Below are 23,649 nucleotides of genomic sequence, written 5' to 3'. Positions count from 1 at the left end.
AGGAGTTTTTTTAAAAATGAAAGCATTGCAGGTTTTCCAGAATGGGAAAGATGATCAAACCTGTCAAAATACACACCACGTGTGAAGGGTGTAGGAAGTGGAATCAGACCCAATAGTTCATATGGTCAAAAGATTAGTTTCAAATTTAAACTATTCAAAGTAAATTAATTAAATTTCATTTTGATAAACTAAGTTTTAAATGCACATTCTACAAAAGCCATACTTTCCAGTTCCTTCTTTTGTTGTCAAAAAATACATGGACATACACACATGAAAGTATGATCTTTCAGTTTATTATTAAAAATACAACTTCCAGGTCACATGATTACTATGGGCTGACAGTATTTCCATGATAAGAAATCATCTATTTTGATGTGATGATTCTTCATTTCAAAGTTAAGCACTTTCCCAAGTTTCAAATCTCTTGAAGAAGTTCCTTCTTTTCCTCAAAATACTTCTGAAACCACTCAATGTGTTCAATCTTCTGCTTAATGCTGAGATATGGGTTTTTTGAAAGCCCACAGATGACTAGTTCCATGAAGTGGCGAATAGGTCCTTGCTTGGGAAAGTCTTTGAGGTGTTTCTCCAGAAAGATATGTTCATGAAATTCAGCATCATCCTCCATCCCTAACAGAAAGGACAGAAAAAAGACAAAGTTATTATCATAATATAACACCAAATTTACAAAAGTAAAAAAGGATATAGCTTGCAAACAATCTTAAATTAGTAAAATCAATGATTCTGTGACTTTTAATTCTTTTTCACAATTAAGCCAACCACACAAAAGTAGAAGGAACTGCAGAAATTTAAGACATTCATTTCTCCTTCCACACAAAAAATGTCAGCATGTATCATACTACATTACTACCATTTTGTCTACCACATTACTTCCATTTTATGCTCTTAATTGCATGAATATCTAGTATTTAAATCAACATTCTGGCTTGTAATCTTGCTGAAAGCTGAAGCTGGGCCAGGAGTTGAGGCAATAACTAAAAAAATAAATCAATCTTCTTGCTAAAAAGCTGTTTCTTCAATACGTGAAAACTTTGATTCACCATGGGTACCACCTTTTAGATCAGGGACACTTTCTTAATAAATTATTTAAGAAAACACTGATTGCCTAAATTCTGCAGAGGATTAGAGAACACAAGCTCCTCTTGAACAAATGAGGAGACCTCATAAAGTATCTAATACAGAAGACCTAACACACACTTTCACAAAATGAGGAGACCTCATAAAGTATCTAATACTGAAGACCTAACACAGACTTTCACACTCATTTCAAGACACAGTTTTAACATCCTATTGCTATCAAGTGGGCACAAAAAATTGTTTTTCTAACAGTTTCTGAATTTGTAAGTATACGCTGATGTAAAAGTGTTGTGTATCTCACCAGCTGCTACTTTTAAGTTGCAACCAGCGCAAAAGACGATGCATTCAAAAGCATCCACAGGACCACGGGACAAGGGACCACTGTAGATCTCTGATCACACACAACTCAGATCCTACGGTAGATTTTTGTTCTCTGTCCTGTGGATTGTCTTTGCTGTTGTTCATACTCTGATGCCAGCATACACTAGACAAAGACCCAGACCACAAATTCCTACATACAGAAAAAAGGCAGCTTTCATAGTTCCTAATTCTGAGACAAAAAACCAAGGCAAACTGGGATTTGCAGTTGAAAGATTTTTCTTCAGTTAGGGATACATGAAAAGTTTTATTTGATCACCATTTGCTATAAATTTGTACATGAGATTTGCATCTTTCAGTAAAAATCTGTTACTAGAGAAAAAATACAGCATACGAACATTTCCAGACAACAAAAATGGGAAGTCTACACCACAAGCGTAAGTGTACATGTTTTTCTGTTCTAGCCAGGATATGATATATTACTTGACAACATTAAATCAGTAGTATTAAAATTAAGGTAATTAAACCATGTCAGCCCTAGGCTTCCTTCTGTGTTACAGTTTCAGAAGAAATGATGCACATCTCTGGGATGGAGAAGTCTCACAGCTTGTATTCATTAAGTTCACATTATTTCTTTCCTGTTTTAAACTCTAGGTACTGCAGTATCTCAAGGAGCTGGGAAATATCTCTATGTTTCCCAGCTATACGTGGGTGTATCAATACCAGCTACATGCCACATTTATCTCCCTTGGCCTTGAAAAAAGATTTTTCAGAATCTCCCTTTATGTTAAAAGTAGGGGGGGAGGGGAAGAAAAATTATGTCAGCTTTAGAAGGTATATTTCTGCTGTGTTTGGAAACCTGTGTCAAATTACAGAAGCAGAAAGATGATGCTTTTACCACGCTACCCACACTGACTCCCCCCCCAGCAAAGGGAAGGTGGAATCTCGCTGTACCTGGATGCTGTTGGTTGCTCTCACAAGCTAACATTCTTTCCAGTTTTCCATACTTTTGCTTGTCACTGAAATCCAGGAGAACTAAACCAACAAACCCACTACTGAAAGAATCTGAATAATGCTGACAGTAATATTTGGCCTTCTGGATGCTCTTCTTTTGGGCATAGACACAGGATATCAGGACAGATTGAGTCTAATTAATAATTTCACTAACTTTCATCTCTAACCCAAAGGAAATGAAGCCATTTATAGTCTCACAAAAACGCAGGTCAAAATGAAATATTCCATCATGTATTTTGATCTCCCACTTGTCAAAGACGTGATATATGGTTTGGGGATGAAGTGTTAAGTCCAAACATTTCAGTTAGACCACATATTGCAGCCCTCTAAAAAGTAAAGTGTGCATCACAAAGACAGACCACAATTGCCCAAAGCCCCAGAGGCCGAGAGCTCTGGTGGGAACTGATTAGATGAGATATGCTTGTGTTACTCCCCCCACCTCCAGCAAATCATAACTCCTGCTGCATGGAGAGACAAGCCTGTCTCCCAGCCTCTCTTCCACTGTCCTCAGAAACCTAATTTGAAAGAACACGTGTGGTGGGAGTTTAAAGCAGAGGATTTGCTTTATCAATCTCAAAGCAAGAAATCACCCACTTTCAATATCCTATTTCCAGTTCCCTACGTACAACAAAACGGAAAGGCTGGGGAATTTCTCTAGGTAACACATTAAACCTTCCAAGACACGAGCAACCTTGCCTTAGAGACAGCATCTCAAATGCAGATGTCCATTCTTACAGGGAGTGTTGCTGACAGGCTATAAAAATGACTAAGTATCCTTATCTAGTGAAAGATGTCCCTGCCCATGGTAGTGGGGTGGACTACATGATCTTTAAAGGTCCCTTTTTCCAACACAAACCATTCTACGATTCTAGGATTTTAGAATGAGATAAATCACGTTCTTACTGTAAGTCCTGAGAATAGACACAGAGTTAGTAAAGCAAACCCCCATAAAATGATTGTGTAACGTTTACCACCTCTCTTTGGCAAACTGATCCAATGCTGGAAAACAAATTGTACGAGGAGCGGCTGAGGGAGTTGGGACTGTTTAGTATGAGGAAGAGGAGGCTGAGGGGAGACCTTATCACTCTCTACAACTACGTGAAAGGACACTGTAGAGAGGTTGGTGCTGGTCTCTTCTCACAGGTAATTAGTGACAGAACGAGAGGGAATGGCTTCAAGCTCCAACAGGGTAGGTTTAGAATGAACATTAGGAAAGAATTTGTCACGGAAAGAGTGATAGGGCATTGGAACAGGCTGCCCAGGGAGGTGGTGGAGTCACCATCCCTGGCTGTGTTTAAGGGACGTTTAGATGCAGTGCTGAGGGACATTGTGTACGGGATGACTTTGTAGAGTAGGGTAGATGGTTGGACTTGATGATCCCAAGGGTCTCTCTTCCAACCTAGACGATTCTATGATTCTCTGCTGGCAACAGCATCCCAGAAAAGCAGCCGGAAAAAGAACTTGGAGAACTTTTGCCTACAGAAGCCATCGGGGCAAGTGAGGCATTAATTTTCCGAGGCTTACATTAAGCCTATCACTTCTGCCTTAACAATCTCTGGCCCAAGAGAAGTATATTGCTCCTCAGAATAAGGTGTTAAACCAAAGTAGCACCAATAATCAGCACTGTCCTTTTTAATGACTGCACTTCTCAGAATTTGAGTCATCAAGGTATAAATGCATAGAAACAATTTTTAAAAGGGGCAGAAATCAACATTTTTCCCAACTTCTTGCCATGGGAAGTCATGGAGCAGAGCTAAAGCTACTTGAAGTGGAAGAAAAAAGCAGAAAGGAGGAGTGAGAATGGTATTATGCAAGCCATACTAATGGTCTGCTAATCTGGTAAAAATTAATCAGAGGTGGAGAGACCGAGAGGGAAAAAGGCAGTTTTCTGCCTAACAGTGACTTAAACTGCATCAGATCAGGGAAAGGACATGCAGGCAGAAGGAGACAACAAGGCAGCAGGGTGAGGGGGGCAAGACTGCTACTGGACAATGCCACAAGCCACTACATCTAGCCACATCTTCGGATGTTTGCACCAAGGCCAGAGAAGTTTTAAAAATCATAACCGTGCCCTGATGCTGCAAAGCGCAGGAGAATGCCTTGGTAAAGCACTCTAACAAGACCACCAGAGATGCTCTGGCACGCAAAAAAACAGTTATAAGTGGTCCTCATTCTTTTTTATATTTAATTTAAAACTGTAAAGGTTTTCATAATGCTAAAAATTGAGTAAACATGCTTCCTCAACAGAAAATTTCACAGAATCACAGAATGATATGGGGTTGGAAGGGACCTCTGGAGATCTTCTAGTCCATCCCCCCTGCCAAGGCAGGTCTACCCAGAGCAGGTTGCACAGGAACATGTCCAGGTGGGTTTTGAATGTCTCCAGAGATGGAGACTCCACCACCTCTCTGGGCAGCCTGTTCCAGTGCTCTGCCACCCTCAAAGTAAAGAAGTTCCTCCTTGTGTTTAGATGGAACTTCTTATGTTCAACTAAATTACATTTATGTTTTTAAAGCCACACGCTTGTGGCATAAAAGAAAAAACACACATTTCTTGATAGAGAACAAGCTGAGGTAATGTCCTCTTATTGAGGGAGATGACAGTTTCGTAAAAACTGCAAAATTAAGAGCAGGAGGAGCATCCTTCTTTGCAGAGCCGCTGAAATTATAGTATGTTGAGATAATTAGAGCAAGGTTCTCAAGATTTTAACTGTGCTTTGACATACGTAATCTGATTAACAGCCTGTGGCTGGCAGTTTGATAGAATGGAATTTACTGACTTGATATTTCAACCTGAGAGGTGACAGATTTTGGAACACTCCACTGGAATTTTCCCACATGACTAGTCTTTGTGGACAAATCAATAAAGATTTTTGTTTAAGGATATGTGAAGACTCTTTGTCCGTTTGCCACCCCACCCCAGACAGCACAGTTCCGCTCGCGTTGCTGCAACAGAAAAACCATTGGCCGCCAAAGACGCCTGGTCCACTTACGGCCCCAGACAGCAGGGTTCCAGCCACATTACAACAACAGAAAAAACACTGGCCACAGTGGTTTCACGCTTGCAAAAACATGACTAGAATACCCTCGGATTTCTACACGATGGAACAGATCAATTCTGGGAGCAGTGATTAAATTCTGTGAAGAAACTGCCAAAATAGGATGAGAATAAAAATTAAGAAACAATGAACCACATTATGCAATTTGCAACTCGGTATAGGACAGATTTTCAAAGACTCCCAGCTTCAGATACTAACCTGTTTTGCTTTCAGTGCCTGAATCATTGTAAAGTAGTTTTGTTTGAAGTCTTTAAAGTATTTTTAAAAAGAAAACCCACAGCCAAGCTCTCCTTGAAGTTACAAAGTCCTCCATTCCTAAAGTGTACACTTGCTTTGTGTAGTTCTTCCTCTCTTCCTTAACATTTGCTTACTCTTTGCTGGCTTCACTTCACACAGAGAGCTTTTTTTTTTTTTTTTTTTAAATGGTAATAAAAGTAAATAACATGCACAAAGATGTCTAGGTAAGATAGATGGCCAGAATGAATGAGCATTGTGACTGTTTATTCTCATGAAATAGATAGAATGAAGGGAGTTTAACACTCAGGCAGCACAGCCATGGAACTGGCAGACAGCTGATTAGGATCCAGCTAGTGACTTGGGCCAAGAGCCACACCAAAGACCAGAATCAGCATTATAAACCACACACAGCAGTTTGAAGGTTCCCTATACTCTGCTAGAAGCTTCTTTAAAGAAGCTGCAGAGTCAAAAGTATTATGTAACACGCTTGAATGGTGTTGAAAACATCAGGGCTGAGGGAGGCAAGGAGGGAAGGAAGGAGGGAGGGAGTTCTCCCCTTTTTGGCAGCAGCCAGTCTTCAGATCAGCCAAACCACCTGCAGGACTTCACCTAAGAGTGCCAGAATGAGTTCATCTGACATATCTCTGATTTGGGACAGTTGGAAAGTTGTATTTGTTTACTATCAAATGCATGACTCTCATCTGAAACACTATGTTAAAACAGACAAAGGTCATAACATGCTCTAATTCTCGAAAAAAGATAAATATAGACAGATAATAAAAGCTAACAGCACACATACCAGCTTCATTGTCAATTGGGAACTCCCACAGTATTCCTTCTTTTGTCCACTGGATCATCTCCTCAAAACCGTTTCGGGGAGGCTGCGCAGTTACTGCTGCAATCTCCTTCGCGAATTCCAGATCCCAAATTGTTGGAGAAGACACTAAAAAAAGAGATTTTGTAAGTATCTGTCAGCATACCAAAGACTTCTCACTAGCTAAAACAAAGTCCTTTAACATTAACCTTTACAGAGACTAATACTTTCAGCTGTGCAATTTTTTCTACCTTAGATGCCAGCATCACCTTTCTCAAATGAGAACCCTTTGTTGAAATGAAAGTCCATTAAATTCTCAAATGTCTGCTGAAAACGTATTCTTGAACTCCTAGGGGACAATTTATTTTTAAGCCTTTCACACAGAGCCGGAATTTAATTTTTCTTTTTTGTCTTTCACAAATTGTACATATGACAAACTCTGAACTTGACTGGTGCACTCTGCCAAAGGAATCTTGCTTACTACAGGAGTTTTCAGGTACTTCACAATTACACTCTCCTTCAGGGAGACAACTCCATCTAAAAACGATAACAATTCCTTTCCCAACAATCCCAAGCATCCCAGTTTGTCTCTTGGGCTTGAGAAATCCTGGTTTCCTATTCTTCTCCCAAAGTCAAACTGTCCCTTCAGGGGTGCATCTTTTCTGATGCATATAATTAATTTTTTTTCTTTAATCAAAGTGTGCTTGTATTGCACAGAGTTAATCTTGAGGAGTTCCTGCCCCTCCACCCAGGAGAACTGGTCATGAGCCCAGTCTGAACCGCATTGCTGAAGGGAACAAGCTGTTACCAGAGGACAGGGAGGAACCTCGGGCTGCCTTCTCATCAGCTGGCCTCACTCCGGCCTCGGTCGCTCCCCCCTTTGTTTTCTTGCCTCCCCCTGTTATCAATTCACCCTAAGCTCCTTGGAACACAGACCTCGATGTGAATTCAAATGTTATACTCCATTTGAAGTGGATCATGGCCAATCAGCTATTCTTTCACTACTCATAAGTCCTAAGTATTTAAAACTAAGATACAATTTCATCTTTGGCTCAGTGGCTTATGGCACAATCAGATTAAAAAAAAATAAAAAAAAAATCTCCCCCCTCCTTCAGGAAGAAAACAAGATGAAAGGGCAAACTATTTTTTTACATACTGAAGTGGTTTCATTTTTTGTGTTAAATCAGGAGTATATTTTTTCAAATTATTTCCTACTTAGCAGGGAAATTTCCAGAACTATATTCCCTAGCTGCCTACTTTGATTTGAGGGCTGCAGGCAGGAATGAAATACAGATAAAAGACAAGATGAGAAATCATACAGAATGAAATTATTGTCCACATCTTAGAATACCTTCTAATAATGCGCTACTAATAAATCTTCTAATAGAAGAGAGCAGAAATTCATTTTTTCAAGCTTGCAGTAAAGGTGATAGACATTATATTTTCACCTCCATGAAACAGAAAATAATACTGATATTTTATGTTAACAGTTACTGATACTTTATGTTAATAGTTATGAATAATTTTTTGAGGGTGCAAATTTACTTTCCAGTTAACATTCATAATATAACACAGAACTTGCTTTTCCATCATGTATAAACAGTATTTGAACTCGTTATCTCCACTAATATGAGCCAAGAAAGTGAAACCAAATGAATCAAGGTATCAATTATTACACTGGTATTTCCTGAGATTAATGCAACAATTTTTTTTTTGTCATCAGGCTTAGTCAGTGAGTCAAGTAAAAAGTTTCCTGGCTCAGAATATATGGTAGATTTCCTCAAGGCTACCTGGAATCAAACAAGGAAACACCACATAAAAAGCTGAAAGAAGCTTACTTCTTAATATCTAATTATAAATCCAATGAAGTCCACCTGGTCTCTTACACAATTTGTGCACACTCCAGTTTTGTGTTAAAAAACAAGTGTATCTCAACTTTTCAATCCAGGGTGTGCCATTGTACCTGCATTGTGCTCGTGCAAAAGGGAAAGGTTAAATTCTCACCATTTTACCTGAGTAAATTGGACTTAACTCAAATGCCAGTTCCTTGAACATCACATTTGTCAAGACAGCTAAAAACAAATGCTGCATTGCTCATTACGGTCAAGACAGCTAAAAACAAATGCTGCATTGCATTACATTTTTTTATGTAAAACGGACCAATTTTAAGGAAATTATTCATCTTAAAAACCAGCAAATTGAATTCCATTCTAATAAGCAACATTTATAGTCCACCACAGAGGTGGCTGCATTCAGAAAGCTCACAGCTGCTTGAAAATATGCAGAGACCACTATCTGACATTTTACTAAAGAAATTAAGTAAACAAATTAATTTCTCCCTGCTGTTTCAAGTGTAAAAAAAAAAAAAAAAAGCAGAAAATTACTCAGCTAGAATCTGGCAAAATCTAATAGTCCTACTCTTAAAGCAGGAACAAATACATATAATTTTTCCATAATTTTCTAAGATATCCGAAAGAAATACCATTTCTTCTCCAGCTGCTGGCTTCATACATAGTTCTAAGTCACTACACTGGAATAAAACTGTTTTTCCAAAGGGCCTCAGAACAGCTTAGGGAAATGAGCATATTAAAGATCAACACCAGCAATGCAGAGTTTCATTGTTCAGAGAGAAAAATGAGGGAGTTCTTTACATGACTCGCCCATAATCACACACTCTTAGCCAAAACCCAGTCTGCAGTAAAGCTAAGCCTTCACACATGAAAGCTGTCCCCCTCATGTGGCATTAAGACTGTTCCTGCAGAGCTATGCCGTTCAGTAACTATGAAGCTGGGTCATACCTGGTTTGCCCCTGTTTTTTGGTTTTATAAAACTCATGTATGAGTTTTAGTATATATAATTGGTGGATAAGGAATTGGCTGGATGGTCGTATCCAGAGAGTAGTGGTTAATGGCTCAATGTCTGGATGAAGATCAGTGAGAAGTGGCGTCCCTCAGGGGCCTGTACTGGGACAAGTACTGTTCAGTATCTTCATCAATGACATACTGGGATTGAGTGCACCCTCAGAAAATCTGCGGATAACACCAAGCTGAGTGGTGTGATTGAGGCACCTGAGGGATGGGATGCCATCCAGAGGGATCTGGACAAGCTCAAGAAGTAGGCCTGTGTGAACCTCATGAGGTTCAACAAGACCAAGTGCAAGGTCCTGCACCTGGGTTGGGGCAAGCCCCAGTATCAATACAGACTGGGGGATGAAGGGATTGAGGGCAGCCCTGCAGAGGAGCTGAGTCTGCAGTAAAGCTAAGCCTTCACACATGAAAGCTGTCCCCCTCATGTGGCATTAAGACTGTTCCTGCAGAGCTATGCCGTTCAGTAACTATGAAGCTGGGTCATACCTGGTTTGCCCCTGTTTTTTGGTTTTATAAAACTCATGTATGAGTTTTAGTATATATAATTGGTGGATAAGGAATTGGCTGGATGGTCGTATCCAGAGAGTAGTGGTTAATGGCTCAATGTCTGGATGAAGATCAGTGAGAAGTGGCGTCCCTCAGGGGCCTGTACTGGGACAAGTACTGTTCAGTATCTTCATCAATGACATACTGGGATTGAGTGCACCCTCAGAAAATCTGCGGATAACACCAAGCTGAGTGGTGTGATTGAGGCACCTGAGGGATGGGATGCCATCCAGAGGGATCTGGACAAGCTCAAGAAGTAGGCCTGTGTGAACCTCATGAGGTTCAACAAGACCAAGTGCAAGGTCCTGCACCTGGGTTGGGGCAAGCCCCAGTATCAATACAGACTGGGGGATGAAGGGATTGAGGGCAGCCCTGCAGAGGAGCTGAGGGTACTGCTGGATGAAAAGCTGGACATGAGCCAATAACATGCGCTCGCAGCCCCAAAAGCCAACCATCTCCTGGGCTGCATCAAAAGAAGTGTGGCCAGCAGGTCGAGGGAGGTGATTCTGCCTCTCTACTGTGCTCTGGTGAGACTCCACCTTGAGTGCTGCATGCAGCTCTCGAGCCCTCAGCACGGGGAAGTCACGTACCTGTTGGAGCAGGTCCACAGGAGGGCCACAAAAATGATCAAAGGGCTGGAGCACCTTTCCTATGAGGACAGGCTGAGAGAGTTGGGGTTGTTCAGCCTGGAGAAGAGGAGGCTCTGGGGAGACCTTATTGCAGCCTTTCAGTACTTAAGGGGGCTTGTAAAAAAGGTGAGGACAAACTTCTTTGTCGGCGCTGTTGCAACAGGACAAGGGGTGACAGTTTTAAACTAAGACAGGGTAGATTCTCACTAGTAAGGCTGAAATTTTTTAAAATGAGGGTGGTGGAACACTGGCACAGGTTGCCCAGAGAGGTGGTAACATTCATGGAAACACTCAAGGTCACGTTGGACGGGGCTCTGAGCAACCTGATCTAGTTGAAGATGTCCCTACTCATTGCAGGGTTGGACTAGACGACCTTTAAAGATCCCTTTCAACCCAAACTATTCTATGATCCTAAACATATATGAAGAGCTTTATAGTAGGTAAAGCAAGGCATTGTTTGTCAGCCACTTAAAGGATCTCTCAACCTACACATGCAACATTTAAAAAAAAAAAAAGAGAAGGCCACAAAGGAATTGAAGGTCTTAGGTTGTTTTTTTTTTCCACCCCGCTTATGCTTAGCCACCTGTAGAGCACAGTTGCTTCCCTGGCATCACAACCTTGTGTTTCTTTGCCATAAAAATGAAGGCAGCAAGTCTGCAACTTGAGCGCACGCAGAGAAGACTGGCTTTAGTGACAAAAAAACAGTTTTACCTTCAAGTTCAGTAACAGTATGTCCTGATTAATACAGAAAAAATTAACCTACTACACTGCATGGAAGCTTTGCTTACTAAAAATCATTAAAGTATTATTAAAGTAACATTAAAGTAAAGTTAAAGTATTATTTTTTTATAGGTCTGAAAGCAGGAAGTTAACAGGTCATAAGTCTCTTTCACAACAGTGAATCTCTTGATATTCTAAAAATTCGGCACTTGGCTTCACTGAGTTTTTAATTATTGAATTTCCACTAACCTGTTTTCAGTGCTTTTTCTGTTTCTGTAGAAGCCTTAGTGAATATATTAAGCCTCTTTCCCACTTTGAGACTTCTATAAACAAAAAAGAAAAACGATATTTAGTATTTCACAACACTTCACAACATTGCCAGATAACAAATTTAAAAGCACAGAATATTCTCATGAACTAACAGATCTCCGGAGAAAAAAACGGAGATAGTGACTCTCACTAAATCCTCAGGCTTTTAACGAGAGAAAGTGTTTATGACTTTATTATTCATCTGTAACAGAGCTTCCCAAAACATTTCTGTGTGAAAGAATGAGCATAAATCAAACCTTATATTTGCAGACATTTTTTTACTGAAATATTTAGGAAACTGAACAAAGCTAAACAGCATGAAACCACAGACTCAAGCAATTTTACCAAGCTGCAACTAAAAAGTGAATCTGGTGATTTGGGTTTTTTTCCCCTGTAAAAAATATTGCACAATTCAGGAAAAGAAAACGCAACAGCTAAATCAAACAATTCCTGCTTTATGACATAAATAGCCTATTTGGCAGATTACACAGCCACCTTCTCTGCCATATGGCAAACACTCAAAGTATATCTGTATGATGCATTTTAAAAAGCATCACCCTGATGCTCTAAAAATCTGACCATCTATTTTCAATCATATTTATCTTTACCATAAGCTTATACTAAAAAAAAAAATAAAATGCAAGAGTTCAACAAGTAATCAAAATAAATTTTCTTATAAATGGAAACAAAGAAAAATCAATGCTTTTACTGTAGAACTTGAGAACTTACGCTGAACTTGAGAAAAAAATTATTCTTTTAATCACACAATCTTTCAGGTTTCCACTGAAATTCTAACCATTCCTACTTTATGTTATTACATATTCACTGTCACCCTGGCAATACCTGCCCTTCCTGACCTTAAAATTTCTCCTCTCTGGATTTATTGCAGATTTCTGATGGCCCCAACTACTTTTGCAAACCTGCTCTTGTCGTATTACTTTTTACTGATGTAACTACCCTGGATCTATTTCAGCACAGAGCAATTTAATTACAGAGCCTTAAAAGAATGTTGATTTAGGATTGTATTTTCCTATCTGTGTGTAACTCCCAATAACATTGGCCAAAGATACAAGCATGACTTGGAAGAACATTTATTCGAAAATGACTAGTTCAAATGACTATAAAGCAATATCACTCATTTCATTGAAATCTACTAACTCAATTTACACTTAGATAGTCTTCCTAACCCATTCTTTTCATATTATCAATAGATAAGTGTACTTGTTAGATTTTCAGGGAGGCAGGAGGAAACTTAGGACTGAAACTGAAGACAGTTTGCTCAATACAGGGATTTTAAAAACTATTTTAAGGTATTGTTCCTGAAGTTACATACCAAGCACAGTTTCATCACATAACCAGGGTGAGACAGCTTCTCAAATATCATAAATTTATAAAAGTTCTCAAACATATGTGAAATTCACTTTCCTTTGCAGTATGCTAATAAATGAAAAGTTTAGTGAAGATAAAATATATACACTGTACAGTCACGTAAAAGCTCAGGTTTTCAGTTTATACTTCTTGATCATATTATTTCTATTCTTTCAAACTTCGGAAAACTTCTAATCCAACACCTTAAATAAAGTATTTCTCATAGTCAGTCCAGAATCATAGCCTAATAACAAAATTACTCTCATGTGACTACCAACTCTGTCTGATAATTATCCCCAAACTAAAAATAGAGCTATTCAACATTGATAATGAAATCGGTTCCCTTGCTCCTCAAACCAGCAACTCAGGACAGAAATATCTAAGTCAGGAGGGCTTAGTCTAGAACCTTGTTCCACTTCTTCCTTTCAACCTCCATTGCAAGAAGGTCCTCTTGCACTTTCCACAAGCTTTGCATCAGGAAAAGAAAACACTGCTTGCTGGCCTTGTAGCACTGAAAAGGCCCATGAGATACTTCCCTAACACACCTTTAACAGTTTGGTAGCTCAAGGACAAGGAAGTTACACAGCAACATTTCAGCAAGCTGGCTAAGTTATTCTAACGACTGGCTACAGCCACATTGTTGAGGTTTTTGCATGATATACATGGCTCAATGCATATGGTACAATTTGTTCCTTACAGAAAGTCACAACCCTCTGTTTTTGATATACTGAAATAGATATCTTGACCAAAAAGGGCAGAATATTGTATACCTCCCCACCCACTCATTTATGCCCTTTATTTTTTTCTTAGTTATCTAAAGTCTGCCTTCAGCATTATCTATCTAAACACAAACGACTCCCTCAACTTCCAGACCCTAAGCCTAAGAAAAGGGGATTCATTTACAAATTAAATGAAGTATTAGAGAAGTTAACCTTATTAAAAACAGAACTGCTAGAGAAAGAATATACTGAGAAGGAATGTGATGATGAGCTGCCATGGGAAAATAAAAAGACCGCAGGCAAAAAAGCATAGCTTACAGGAATTAACAAAAATAATAAAAATCTAAGAGCATTCCTTAGTTCATTGAGAAACAGACTGGCCACATAAACAGCAGCAAGATAAATTTAGGGAGTACCCTGACTAGCCACTTACATTTATCATGTAAATGATAAAATTCATTTCATAGACAACTACATCACAGACAATAGAAAAATAAATTACAAAATCACTTATCAGTTGCAACAACGTGGTAAAAAACAGAAGAGCCTTAAAAATCTCTTCAAAACCCCAGCAGAATGGATAAAATTTTTCTAAAGATAGAATATTTATCAAAGTTTTCCATTAGATGAAAGTAAGCCTTCAAAGCCTCCATTTCCCAAAAAGTTAAGTGATATAAAACTGTATTATGTGTAAGTGAAAATAATTTAAACTAGTTAAAACAAACACAGTTACATTTCAGCACCAAATATTTTTAATTATCTAAAATTTGGTATTTAAAAGTGCACATTATTTAATTATCTGTTTAACACTAACTGATGTGTTCTCACAGAAGTTTATTTCAATGTTAACAGCACTTTTTGAAAAGACCTTAAGTAACTTCTTTAAGCTCTGAAGTATCATGGTAACATGAATATGTACAACTAAATCTAAAATATTATCCATTAGTAATTTTTTGCACACTCCTTGTATTGGAAGGGAACACCACAAAAATACCTTCTGGACTCAAAAGACTGAGGTGAGACTCTTCCAGGCCTGATCCTTTGACCATCCTCATCCGACTCCCAGGAAATGCGACTGGATATCCTCACACCTCTCTCAGCTGGGGACTGCCTTTTGACTGACATTTCTGAAATAACGTTGCTGAAATTAAAAACATGAATGTAAAAACTCAACAAATGAACAAAGCAAGGGAAGTTCATCACATGTATCAACCAGAAACTCTACTCTCAATTGTTTTCATCAGACTTTCTAAGATAGAATTACACATTCTTCACAAAATACATGCATTTTTAAGTCATCAAACATTCAAGTCTTACTTTTTAAACCACCTCAGTTGTTACATTCTGTATAGATTAAATGAAAAGTGCTATTTCAGCCTACTAAACCTACAATGAATGCTTTCTTTGACATAATTTAGCTTCCAACTAAAAGAAAAAATTCATCTATCTGCATACCAATATTCACAGAGTGTGCTAGGGATGTTTTGCTTAAGTAAATGAGGAATGTGTCTGGATATAAGGAATACACTGAAACAGAGGCAAAAATCACCAGGTTTTTTGGACAGGAACCAGCACTGCCCAGGGACAGATCCCTGCTGCTGCAGACCAAAAGGAAGCTTGCCTTCACACATCAGCTGACATGGGTCAATCATGCCACCCTAATAAGTAGGTCACCTTTCCTGATCCACTGCAAGCTGTTGCATTGTGTAATCATATTACAGCACTGACAGACCACATCTTTCTTCGTAATTCTGCAGTCAAAAAACCATACATGAAGAACAAATGCTCTGATCTCTTCCGGTGTAGTTTGCAGCTCATTCTGCATGCAAAGGGCAAAACGCACCACCTGGCCTCTGCCCATTAGTCCCCTTAATTGGTAAGTCGGTTGGTTGGTAAAGACCAAGCTGGTAACTGTTCCTCACAGCCTCTCTCCACCCAACTGCTTCCAGTAACATGCAGTCATTCAAGATTGCAATGCTCAAGTTTTAAGACAGCCTCAAAAAAAAACAAAAATAGGCCGAGTCAAAAACACTGCATAGCCATTTTATGAAAATCTGAATGAAGTTCAAACTGTGTTTTTAGTAGTTTAAATCAAAAGAAATCTTATTAACAAGAAAAAAATACTGGAAAATTGTAAAAGCTAATTGCCACAGCACAGTAGGATTCCTCTTCAGTCTTAGATGTGGTTGTGAATGGTGGAACAAGAATAGCATAGCGCTTCAAGTACCTACTCTGAAAGAAAGGCATCCAAAAGCAAGTTTTAAATAATTTCATTTTATCTTAAAGAAAAAAACCAATCTCAGATTAGTTGCGTATCTCACACTAGAAATTACTCTGTGAAGTGCCTGCCGGCATTAGCGAGCTGGTGTTGGGCCAGAGGCTTGACACACTTCTGAGAGTCAAGGGGACATAATTCCTAAGGTCAGTCACACAGAGCCCAGCCCAAATGCTTGGCTGGGCTGCAGCTGGCAAGGCGGGAGTGTTCCTGTGCTACAAGGGGATCAGGCTTCCTCAGAGAAGCTCTTCTTACAGCTGACATTGATTTATTTGTACTTTTGCACAGCAGGTCTGGACAGACTATGTTACCAAGCTTTCAGAACATGCAGTCAATGGTATCGTTCCCACTGGAAAGTCCTAATGTCACCCCATCATTGGTATCTGAACACTTCTGTTAGCAACATTCATCACTCCATCATTAAAAGTGTCCCTGTTTTAACTAAAACTACAAAGGTGTTTTTAATGTCCTTTGTAATGAAAGATATCGGGTTACAAAGTAATACTCCAACCCCAGTGCACCTACAGTGGTTAGGTATTATATGATATTACATGGTATTACCTCATGTCACAACGTGAGGTTAAAAAAATAAGCTCTTAGATACTTCTACTTTCCAGAGATGGGAAGAGGTAGAGTTTTTGTAATTAGCACAATTAGCACAGATTCTGTCTCCTTCCTGATCACCAATCATAACTATAACACTACAAACAGAGACTCAAGGAACTTTGCATATACTTTAGCCTAAGGTCTGAACTACTTTACTACTTCCTCACTGAAAACAGGAGCTGAAATTTCAGCTTGTAATGCTGCAGATTTTATTTTGGTGTAGCACTGTTGTAATTTCCACTGAGTGAAACTTCATCCCACACTGAGAAAACTAAATTCCTGTATTGTTAATATTTTCCCCTCCTAGCGAACACACTGTCCTCACGCTGGCTACAAAACAAGGCCATGAGGCAACCGCGTACAACAGCGACCTCTGGAGGCCACGCCACAACCCTGGGGAAAAAAAATAGCATGAACCAAAAGATCCACACAACATATAATTTATTTCATACCCTCATAAATCTCAATAGCAGTATCCCAGTTTTTTGCAACTGAGCATTATATGCCTCTACCGCTTGTGAAGGTATCCAATTTTTAAACAGTTATAAATAATGGAGGTATATATACTGTCTTTTGAAATGTGTCAGCATATTGAATGGAAATCCTTTAGGGAAAAAAAAAGTTAAATTGCCCGTATTCTCTTGTTGTCAAATAAAAACCAACACTAAATAATCATGTAATTGCTTTCTAATATATTAAAAGCATTTTAATGCCTTCTGGACTTTAAAAATCAACAGCTTTAACACTGACCAGAAAGCCAAAAGTACTAAATTCACCTCAGAGTCTGACTGTGAAAGGTTGCTTTTAACCATGTTTTCAGTCATGATAATCAACAAGATTTGCTGGTCTTTCTAGAAAACTCATCCATTGATAGAGTTTCAAACTGTTACCTAACTATCAAGGAAGAAAATGGAACTTTTGAGCATAAAATAAAAAAAAAAAAATACCATATATTCACAGGTAAAAGCAAGCTGGTACACAAAGCTGCCTCAGGAAGCAGAACTTGCCAACTCAAAGCAGAGCAAGCCAGCCCCGCCATTCCTAGCCAACCCAAAAAGGCTGGGTTTGGTTGAAGAAAATGCATTTTTCTAACCATAATGACTCATCCACAAGCACGTTATAAACCATTGTGATAGCACATCTTAACCAATCGATCAACTAGATAGAGGCACTGTACAGTTGCAGGGCCTTTGGTTTTCGAATTTCTGAAGAATTTAATCTCTCAACAGAAAAAAGCCATTTTGCTTACACTACAACTTCCTTAGATGCCTTCTTTCTTCCACATCAGTCATAGCTGGATAGGTCCTTCAGGGAAAGTGCAATGGGTGGTAAGGTCAGCAAGCCCTTGTTGCCATGTTCCTTATATCTTAAGGAATAGCCCTTGTTCCTTGTACTTTAAGAAATAGGTGCAGGAGCATACAAGGTTTGCCACTGTATGTATTAGCTCAGTCAGTATCAGTACGGTCCTCCAACATCTTATCAGAAATTGAGGTAGGTTCTAATTACATTTAAGTTGGCCACCCACAGCCAATGCTATTATTAAGATGTTTGTGTACTCTGCTCTTCCAAAAATCTCAGTGACCGAGATGGAACAACCTCATAGGTAATTAATAGCTTAATGAATATATGCTTTAGGTAATATATTCCTTATTTATTCTACTTATACTAAGTGTCTCTTAAGTTTTTGGTAATACTGCACACACAAAAAACCCAACCAAAATGCAGAAAAACATCAATCTTGCATAAAAAAACCAGATGTCTAACCTTGAAAGCTACTCATTTTGGCTCCAAAAGCAGAGAGAGAAGCTTCTGTCAAGTTCTTGAGATCTCCTATATTCAAGCCAAGAGGACATTGTGAAAACAGAGCACACACACAGCCTTTGGGGATGCTTGCGTGTACCACTTAAAACCATACTTCCTCCTCAAATAGCACAGACTTTACACGTTTGGAGAGAATTTCATTCTGCTCTCCACAACCACCATTAGAGCTCTTGGTAGAAAGAATCATGAATGCAGGCTAAAACGGAAACTTGCACAGTTTCTCCCTTTTCCCTTCTTTTCACGACCTCTGAAAAACATGTATTTAGTTTAACAAAGTTACTCACTGAGCATTGTGCTTCCCAAACTATTTGCAAGCATCTAACTCGATCCATTTGCAAGCATCTAACTCAATCCATTTGCAAGCATCTGTCACATTCTTCCTTAGTTCTCATTCACGTACAGGGCAGCCTGACATCAGCCACAAACATCACTAGTTTTTTAGCTACTCTGTTCACAGTTAATTGACAAACACACAAATCAAATCCATTACTGATCCCTAGAGCAACCTACGAATAATACAATAATGGGCCAGTCTTAGGTCCTAGTTTTTTTATATTCACAGAATAAATTAAGAGGCTTGCAGTTCACAACACAGATATAAATAAGTTTCACATTCCTATTTTGCCGAAGATCCAATTTTCTGTTTAGTTCAGCATTTCACCTGGATTTAACGCCTAATTTTCTGAGTAGGTATCTAAATACTAGCTTAAAAAAAAAAAAAAAAGAGAACCAAAAACCTGTCTTTAGTCATCATCCAAAAGAGCAGTGTGCACAACTGTTTCCGTTTCCAAACAAATGTTTCTCATCTGTTTGAAAGCCACACTGGAAACGGATTTAAGCCAAGAGATGAGTTTCTTGGGTTGACTGGAAAGTTTTGAAAGGAAGGGTGGGGCTATAAATAGAGCTGCTCTAGTTCAGCTATGCAGAGCTGTCATGAAAATTCACCAGTCCAGACAGAATGTCTGAAACGTCCACAAATCCATCCATTGTGTGAGAATTTCAGAAGCTTAAAAAAAAAAAAGTTATTTTGCAAGCCTGTCCAAGAAAGTGATGATCCTGGGCAGGAAAACAATTCCATTTCTGCAAAACCATTTTAGAATAAGGATGGCAAAATTTAGGGAGTCTGGTATAACCAGACCAATGATGTTCCCATTATTCATTAATTCCGAGGATAACCTGTCCGAATTTGTCTTTTAGGGCCATCTTTCCAGCACAGAACCCAGTCACCTTCAAGATGACACTGCAAAAATCAGAAATTTGAAAATTATTGAGAATAACACTCAATATACAGACCGTATGTTAATAGTTCCCCCCTTTTTCTGTTTATCTGTGGTTTCTTCATGTCGTCTCAGTTGTGCAAGTAGTTCTGATTCTGTCTGTTTCTTGTTGAGTGGCAGGGAAGCCGCAACCGAAGAAGCAGCCTCCACCAGCTCCGGATTTAAAGGTTTGCCTCTGTAAGAGACGCAACAGATATGGAAATATAAAAAAAAATAAATTAAAAGCCTTAATATATTTAAATTGTCATTTCTGTACTGTCGTTCCATGTCTTAATAACTCAGAATTTACAGTTAGCATTATCCCAAATGGGGGTGGTCATGGGGACGGCCAGGTTTTTCCCTCCATTGCAGTAGTCATCAACTGCCAAATGACACTGACAAGGTCTTGTTTTCAAAGCCAGGAAAATCGCAGCCTTACACCACTGCACAGCTCCTCGGCTGTGAAGCTTAGAAGACCAAAGGCAACACAGACCTGCAGAATTAACACATTGTGGAGGGGAGCCACCAACAAGGCTTGACAATCATGATGCCATCCTTTTTTTTTTTTTTCCTATTTCTCAGTTCTGTTGTATTTTATTTTAATATTACCTCCCCCCTCTCATTAAAATAACTCTCCACAGGCAGACGCTAGTGCTACCTTTCAAGAGTTTCAGTGCAAGAAAAAGGTAGCATAGAGTAGAAACAACATCTTTTGGCCAGGTTCTCCCATGACTTCCTGCAATCTCCATCTACGCTACATTTCCTTCCAAGGCTACTTTTCCATACTTGGAAATGGCATTTGATGCTTTATTTTGTCTTAGACAGTGAAAAAACCAAACTTGAAACAAGGAGAAAGAGGCAAAGAAAAGTTTGTTATACTTTACCGCTGGATGTCTTCTTTAGCTTTCTGAAGCATAGTACCTTCACTGTCTGGGCCTGCCAGCTTGTTTGTGGCTTGCTTTTTGTTCTCATGTGCTTTTAACTGTTGGAGTTTCTTCCTGTAGCTCACTTCTACTTTCATATCACCAATAATGTCTATCAACTTCTGCTTCGGTGTTTCTGCCGTGCTGCCCTGACTCTTTGATGCCGCTTTAGTGGTGCTGTCTTTGGAAGGAGTAGATTCATCTTTCTCAGTAGAAAGCACGCTGCTTGTGCTGAAGAGTTTCTGTATTTTGCTACAAAAAAATCAACAAAAAAATTAGAAGTTACAAATAGGGTCCAACACTGAATTTGGTAAGCCTACCAAAAAAGCCATTAGTTAACAACTATCTAGGCCTAATCGAGTACAAACTGAGTATGTTAAGTACATGTCAAGCATGCTCCTTTGGACTTCTGAGAAGGACTAGGACACTATTTAAAACTCTTGGTTTTTTATGGTTTGTTCATCACAAAAATCACATAAACAACTTTATTTCCTCCACAAATAAACTGTGTTTAATCTAAGAACTTCAAACTTTTAAAGTACTCCTGCATTAGGTAGCAGACTGAGAGTTTGAATCTACTGGTACCTGATACTTAAGTTCACTACTACTACAGAAACCCACTGAAACTCTTAAAATAAGGCAACAAGGAGATCACTCCTAGCCACTTGAAAAAAGACTGCACACACACATTTAGCTTCACATTGTTTCACACTTGTGGCACTGCTACAGATCACATTCCCCTACCCTATGCCCTGCAATACAGCAGCCAAGCATTTGTGCATCCATATGAGGAAATGGATCCTGCTGCAAGATAACCCAGTAAAAAACAAAAAAAAGTCATTTTGGTCACTTTTCCCTCTGCAACAGCTCCTCTACCCAGTTTACCATGTCACTGCAAAGAAGTGGTAAAGAAGTGGCTTTCGCAAAGAAGCCTAAATTGGCACAGTGAGGATGTGAAGCGAAGGATAGCTGCTCAGGATATTGCTGCAACACAGACACAACAGCATTCTCTAGAAAAAAGTTATCATAAAATTCAAAGAACTGTTCTTTTAACACTCTAAAATTAAATGTTTAAGTCTTAAAATTGAAAACTATTTTTTGGTTTAAAAATCGCTTTCAAAATAAAGAAAAAAACCTTACAATTAACTATTTCTTTTGATTCAAAATAAAACACTTCCACAGATCTTAAAACACTCCAACAAATCTGAAGGAATTTTGACATACCTTCCCCCCTCACACTCACCTCTCCCTGGCTAAAAAAGAAAAATCTGCTAGTATCAGCAGACACCATATTACTACTTTAGTCACTCTGCACTTAATAAATTGCCGGCATTAAATTGTCAGCATTAAACCCTAAGTTTCAATGTTGAGAAGCAACAGGAAAATTTAAGGAAAGTTTCAGAACCACATTATTGAGAAGACAGTAGGAGTCCTGCTGTTTTACATTGAGCTGTTCTCCACAGATCTTTTTCAAACACATGTTTTTCATTAATTCAGGCTGCATGCTCCTGAAAACTATTTATCCATTCAGAGATCTCCGCTTACAGCGTCAGAAAACCACACCAAGCCTGCAAGCCTTAAAACATTTAAAGTCAGGAGTACACTGCAGTTTGTGTTACTGTATTTCATCTACCATCAGGTTTGTCTTCTGCTCAGACAAACCCCACCCTGCCTTAGAAAGAAAGCAACCTGCTTTATACACTAGGCTAGCACAGCATCAGAGCTTGTTCAAAAAGATCGAGCTTTGAAATGAAAAAAAAACCAAAACGCACAACTCATTTTTATTAAAAAACTCTTTTTTTAAATGAAAAGTAAAAATGAACTTCCAAATACTAGTTTTTGACCAGCACTTTGGGCACACACCTCTGCCAACAGGAGGCACAGCTCTGCTGGTACAAAAATGCTGCTGGGGTCACACAGGAGTGCTGTTCACAGCAGTCACAGATCGGATCATAGAACTGTCTAGGTTGGAAGGGACCTTTCAGATCATTGACTTCAACCATCAACCTAACACTGACAAAAAACACCACTAAATCCTGTCCCTGCGCACCACTTTGACCCATCTTATAAATGCCTCTAGGGATGGCAATTCCACCACTTCCCTGGGCAGCCTGTTCCAGTGCTGAATAACCCTTCTGGTGTAGAATTTTTTCCTAATATCCAGCCTGAACCTCCCCTGGTGCAACTTGAGGCCATTTCCTCTAATCCCGTCACCTGTGACTTGGGAGAAGAGACCGACCCCCACCTATCTGCAACCTCCTTTCTGATAGTTATAGAGTGCAATAAGGTCTCCCCTCAGCCTCCTCTTCTTCCAGGCTGAACAACCCCAGCTCCCTCAGCCTCTCCTCATAAGACTTACTCTCCAGACCCATCACCAGCTTCGTTGACCTTCTCTGGACCCGCTCCAGCACCTCAATGTCTTTCTTGTTGTGAAGGACCCAAAACTGGACACAGTGGGGGCCTCACCAGTGCTGAGCACAGGGGGACAGTCACTTCCCTACTCCTGAGGGCCATGCTGTTCCTGGTACAGGCCAGGATACTGCTGGCCTTCCTGGCCACCTGGGCACACTGCGGGCTCAGGTTCAGCCGGTTGTCCACCAGCCCACCGCTGTCAATGCTGGACAGGCCTCCTCGCTGCCCCGGTGGGCTCCAGCCCCGAGGCACCGGGGAACAGGGCAGCCTTCGGGCAGGGCTGCAGCAGGCGGGCACCGGGAAGGCCCCGCGTCCCACCCGCCCGGTGCAGGCAGAAAGTCGCTAAAAATGCGCTTAACGCCAAGGCCAGCGGCGGCGAACCGCTCCCGGGGCGCAGGCCGCGACCAGGCAACCCCCGCCCCACCGGGGGCGCCTTTCCCCGGGGAGCCCAGCAAACCCCGTCCGCTCAGAGAACCGCGGTTGAGGGTGGTGACCCGGCAAACCGCCCCCCCTTCCCCCCGTCGCCGTCGGGCGCCCGCTCCCCCCGGTGAAGGATTTACGGGAGACGACGGTACCTGTGCGGCCTCCCCGCCAGCCGCGCTGCCCCCGCCGCCTCCCGGCCGCTCGCTGGCCCGGCGAGGAACCGGGCGGCGAGGCGACAG

At 40.0% G+C, this 23,649-nt stretch overlaps 1 protein-coding gene across 2 annotated transcripts in view; it reads right to left on the bottom strand.

The window, feature by feature from the left end:
• Positions 1-271: 271 nt before the first annotated feature.
• The window catches only part of MRPS31 (mitochondrial ribosomal protein S31), a 27,247-nt gene continuing 3,869 nt past the window's right edge, over positions 272-23,649 (bottom strand). The window contains exons 1-7 of one of the 2 annotated variants that reach the window (XM_014965694.1): positions 23,563-23,643; positions 20,537-20,827; positions 19,690-19,848; positions 14,689-14,835; positions 11,548-11,621; positions 6,522-6,665; positions 272-627 (exon numbers count right to left, since the gene is read on the bottom strand). In XM_014965694.1, coding sequence (XP_014821180.1) covers positions 416-627; positions 6,522-6,665; positions 11,548-11,621; positions 14,689-14,835; positions 19,690-19,848; positions 20,537-20,673 — 873 coding nt within the window. In that variant the 5' untranslated portion in view covers positions 20,674-20,827; positions 23,563-23,643 and the 3' untranslated portion in view covers positions 272-415. Of the gene's footprint in view, positions 628-6,521; positions 6,666-11,547; positions 11,622-14,688; positions 14,836-19,689; positions 19,849-20,536; positions 20,828-23,562; positions 23,644-23,649 lie in introns of those variants that run through there. The other variant, XM_014965696.1, reaches the window with a different exon arrangement.

This window comes from Calidris pugnax, unplaced genomic scaffold (genome assembly GCF_001431845.1).
Source record: "Calidris pugnax isolate Ruff unplaced genomic scaffold, ASM143184v1 scaffold20, whole genome shotgun sequence".
NCBI classification, from domain to species: Eukaryota; Metazoa; Chordata; class Aves; order Charadriiformes; family Scolopacidae; genus Calidris; species Calidris pugnax.
This window is presented reverse-complemented; position numbering and strand designations above follow the sequence as displayed.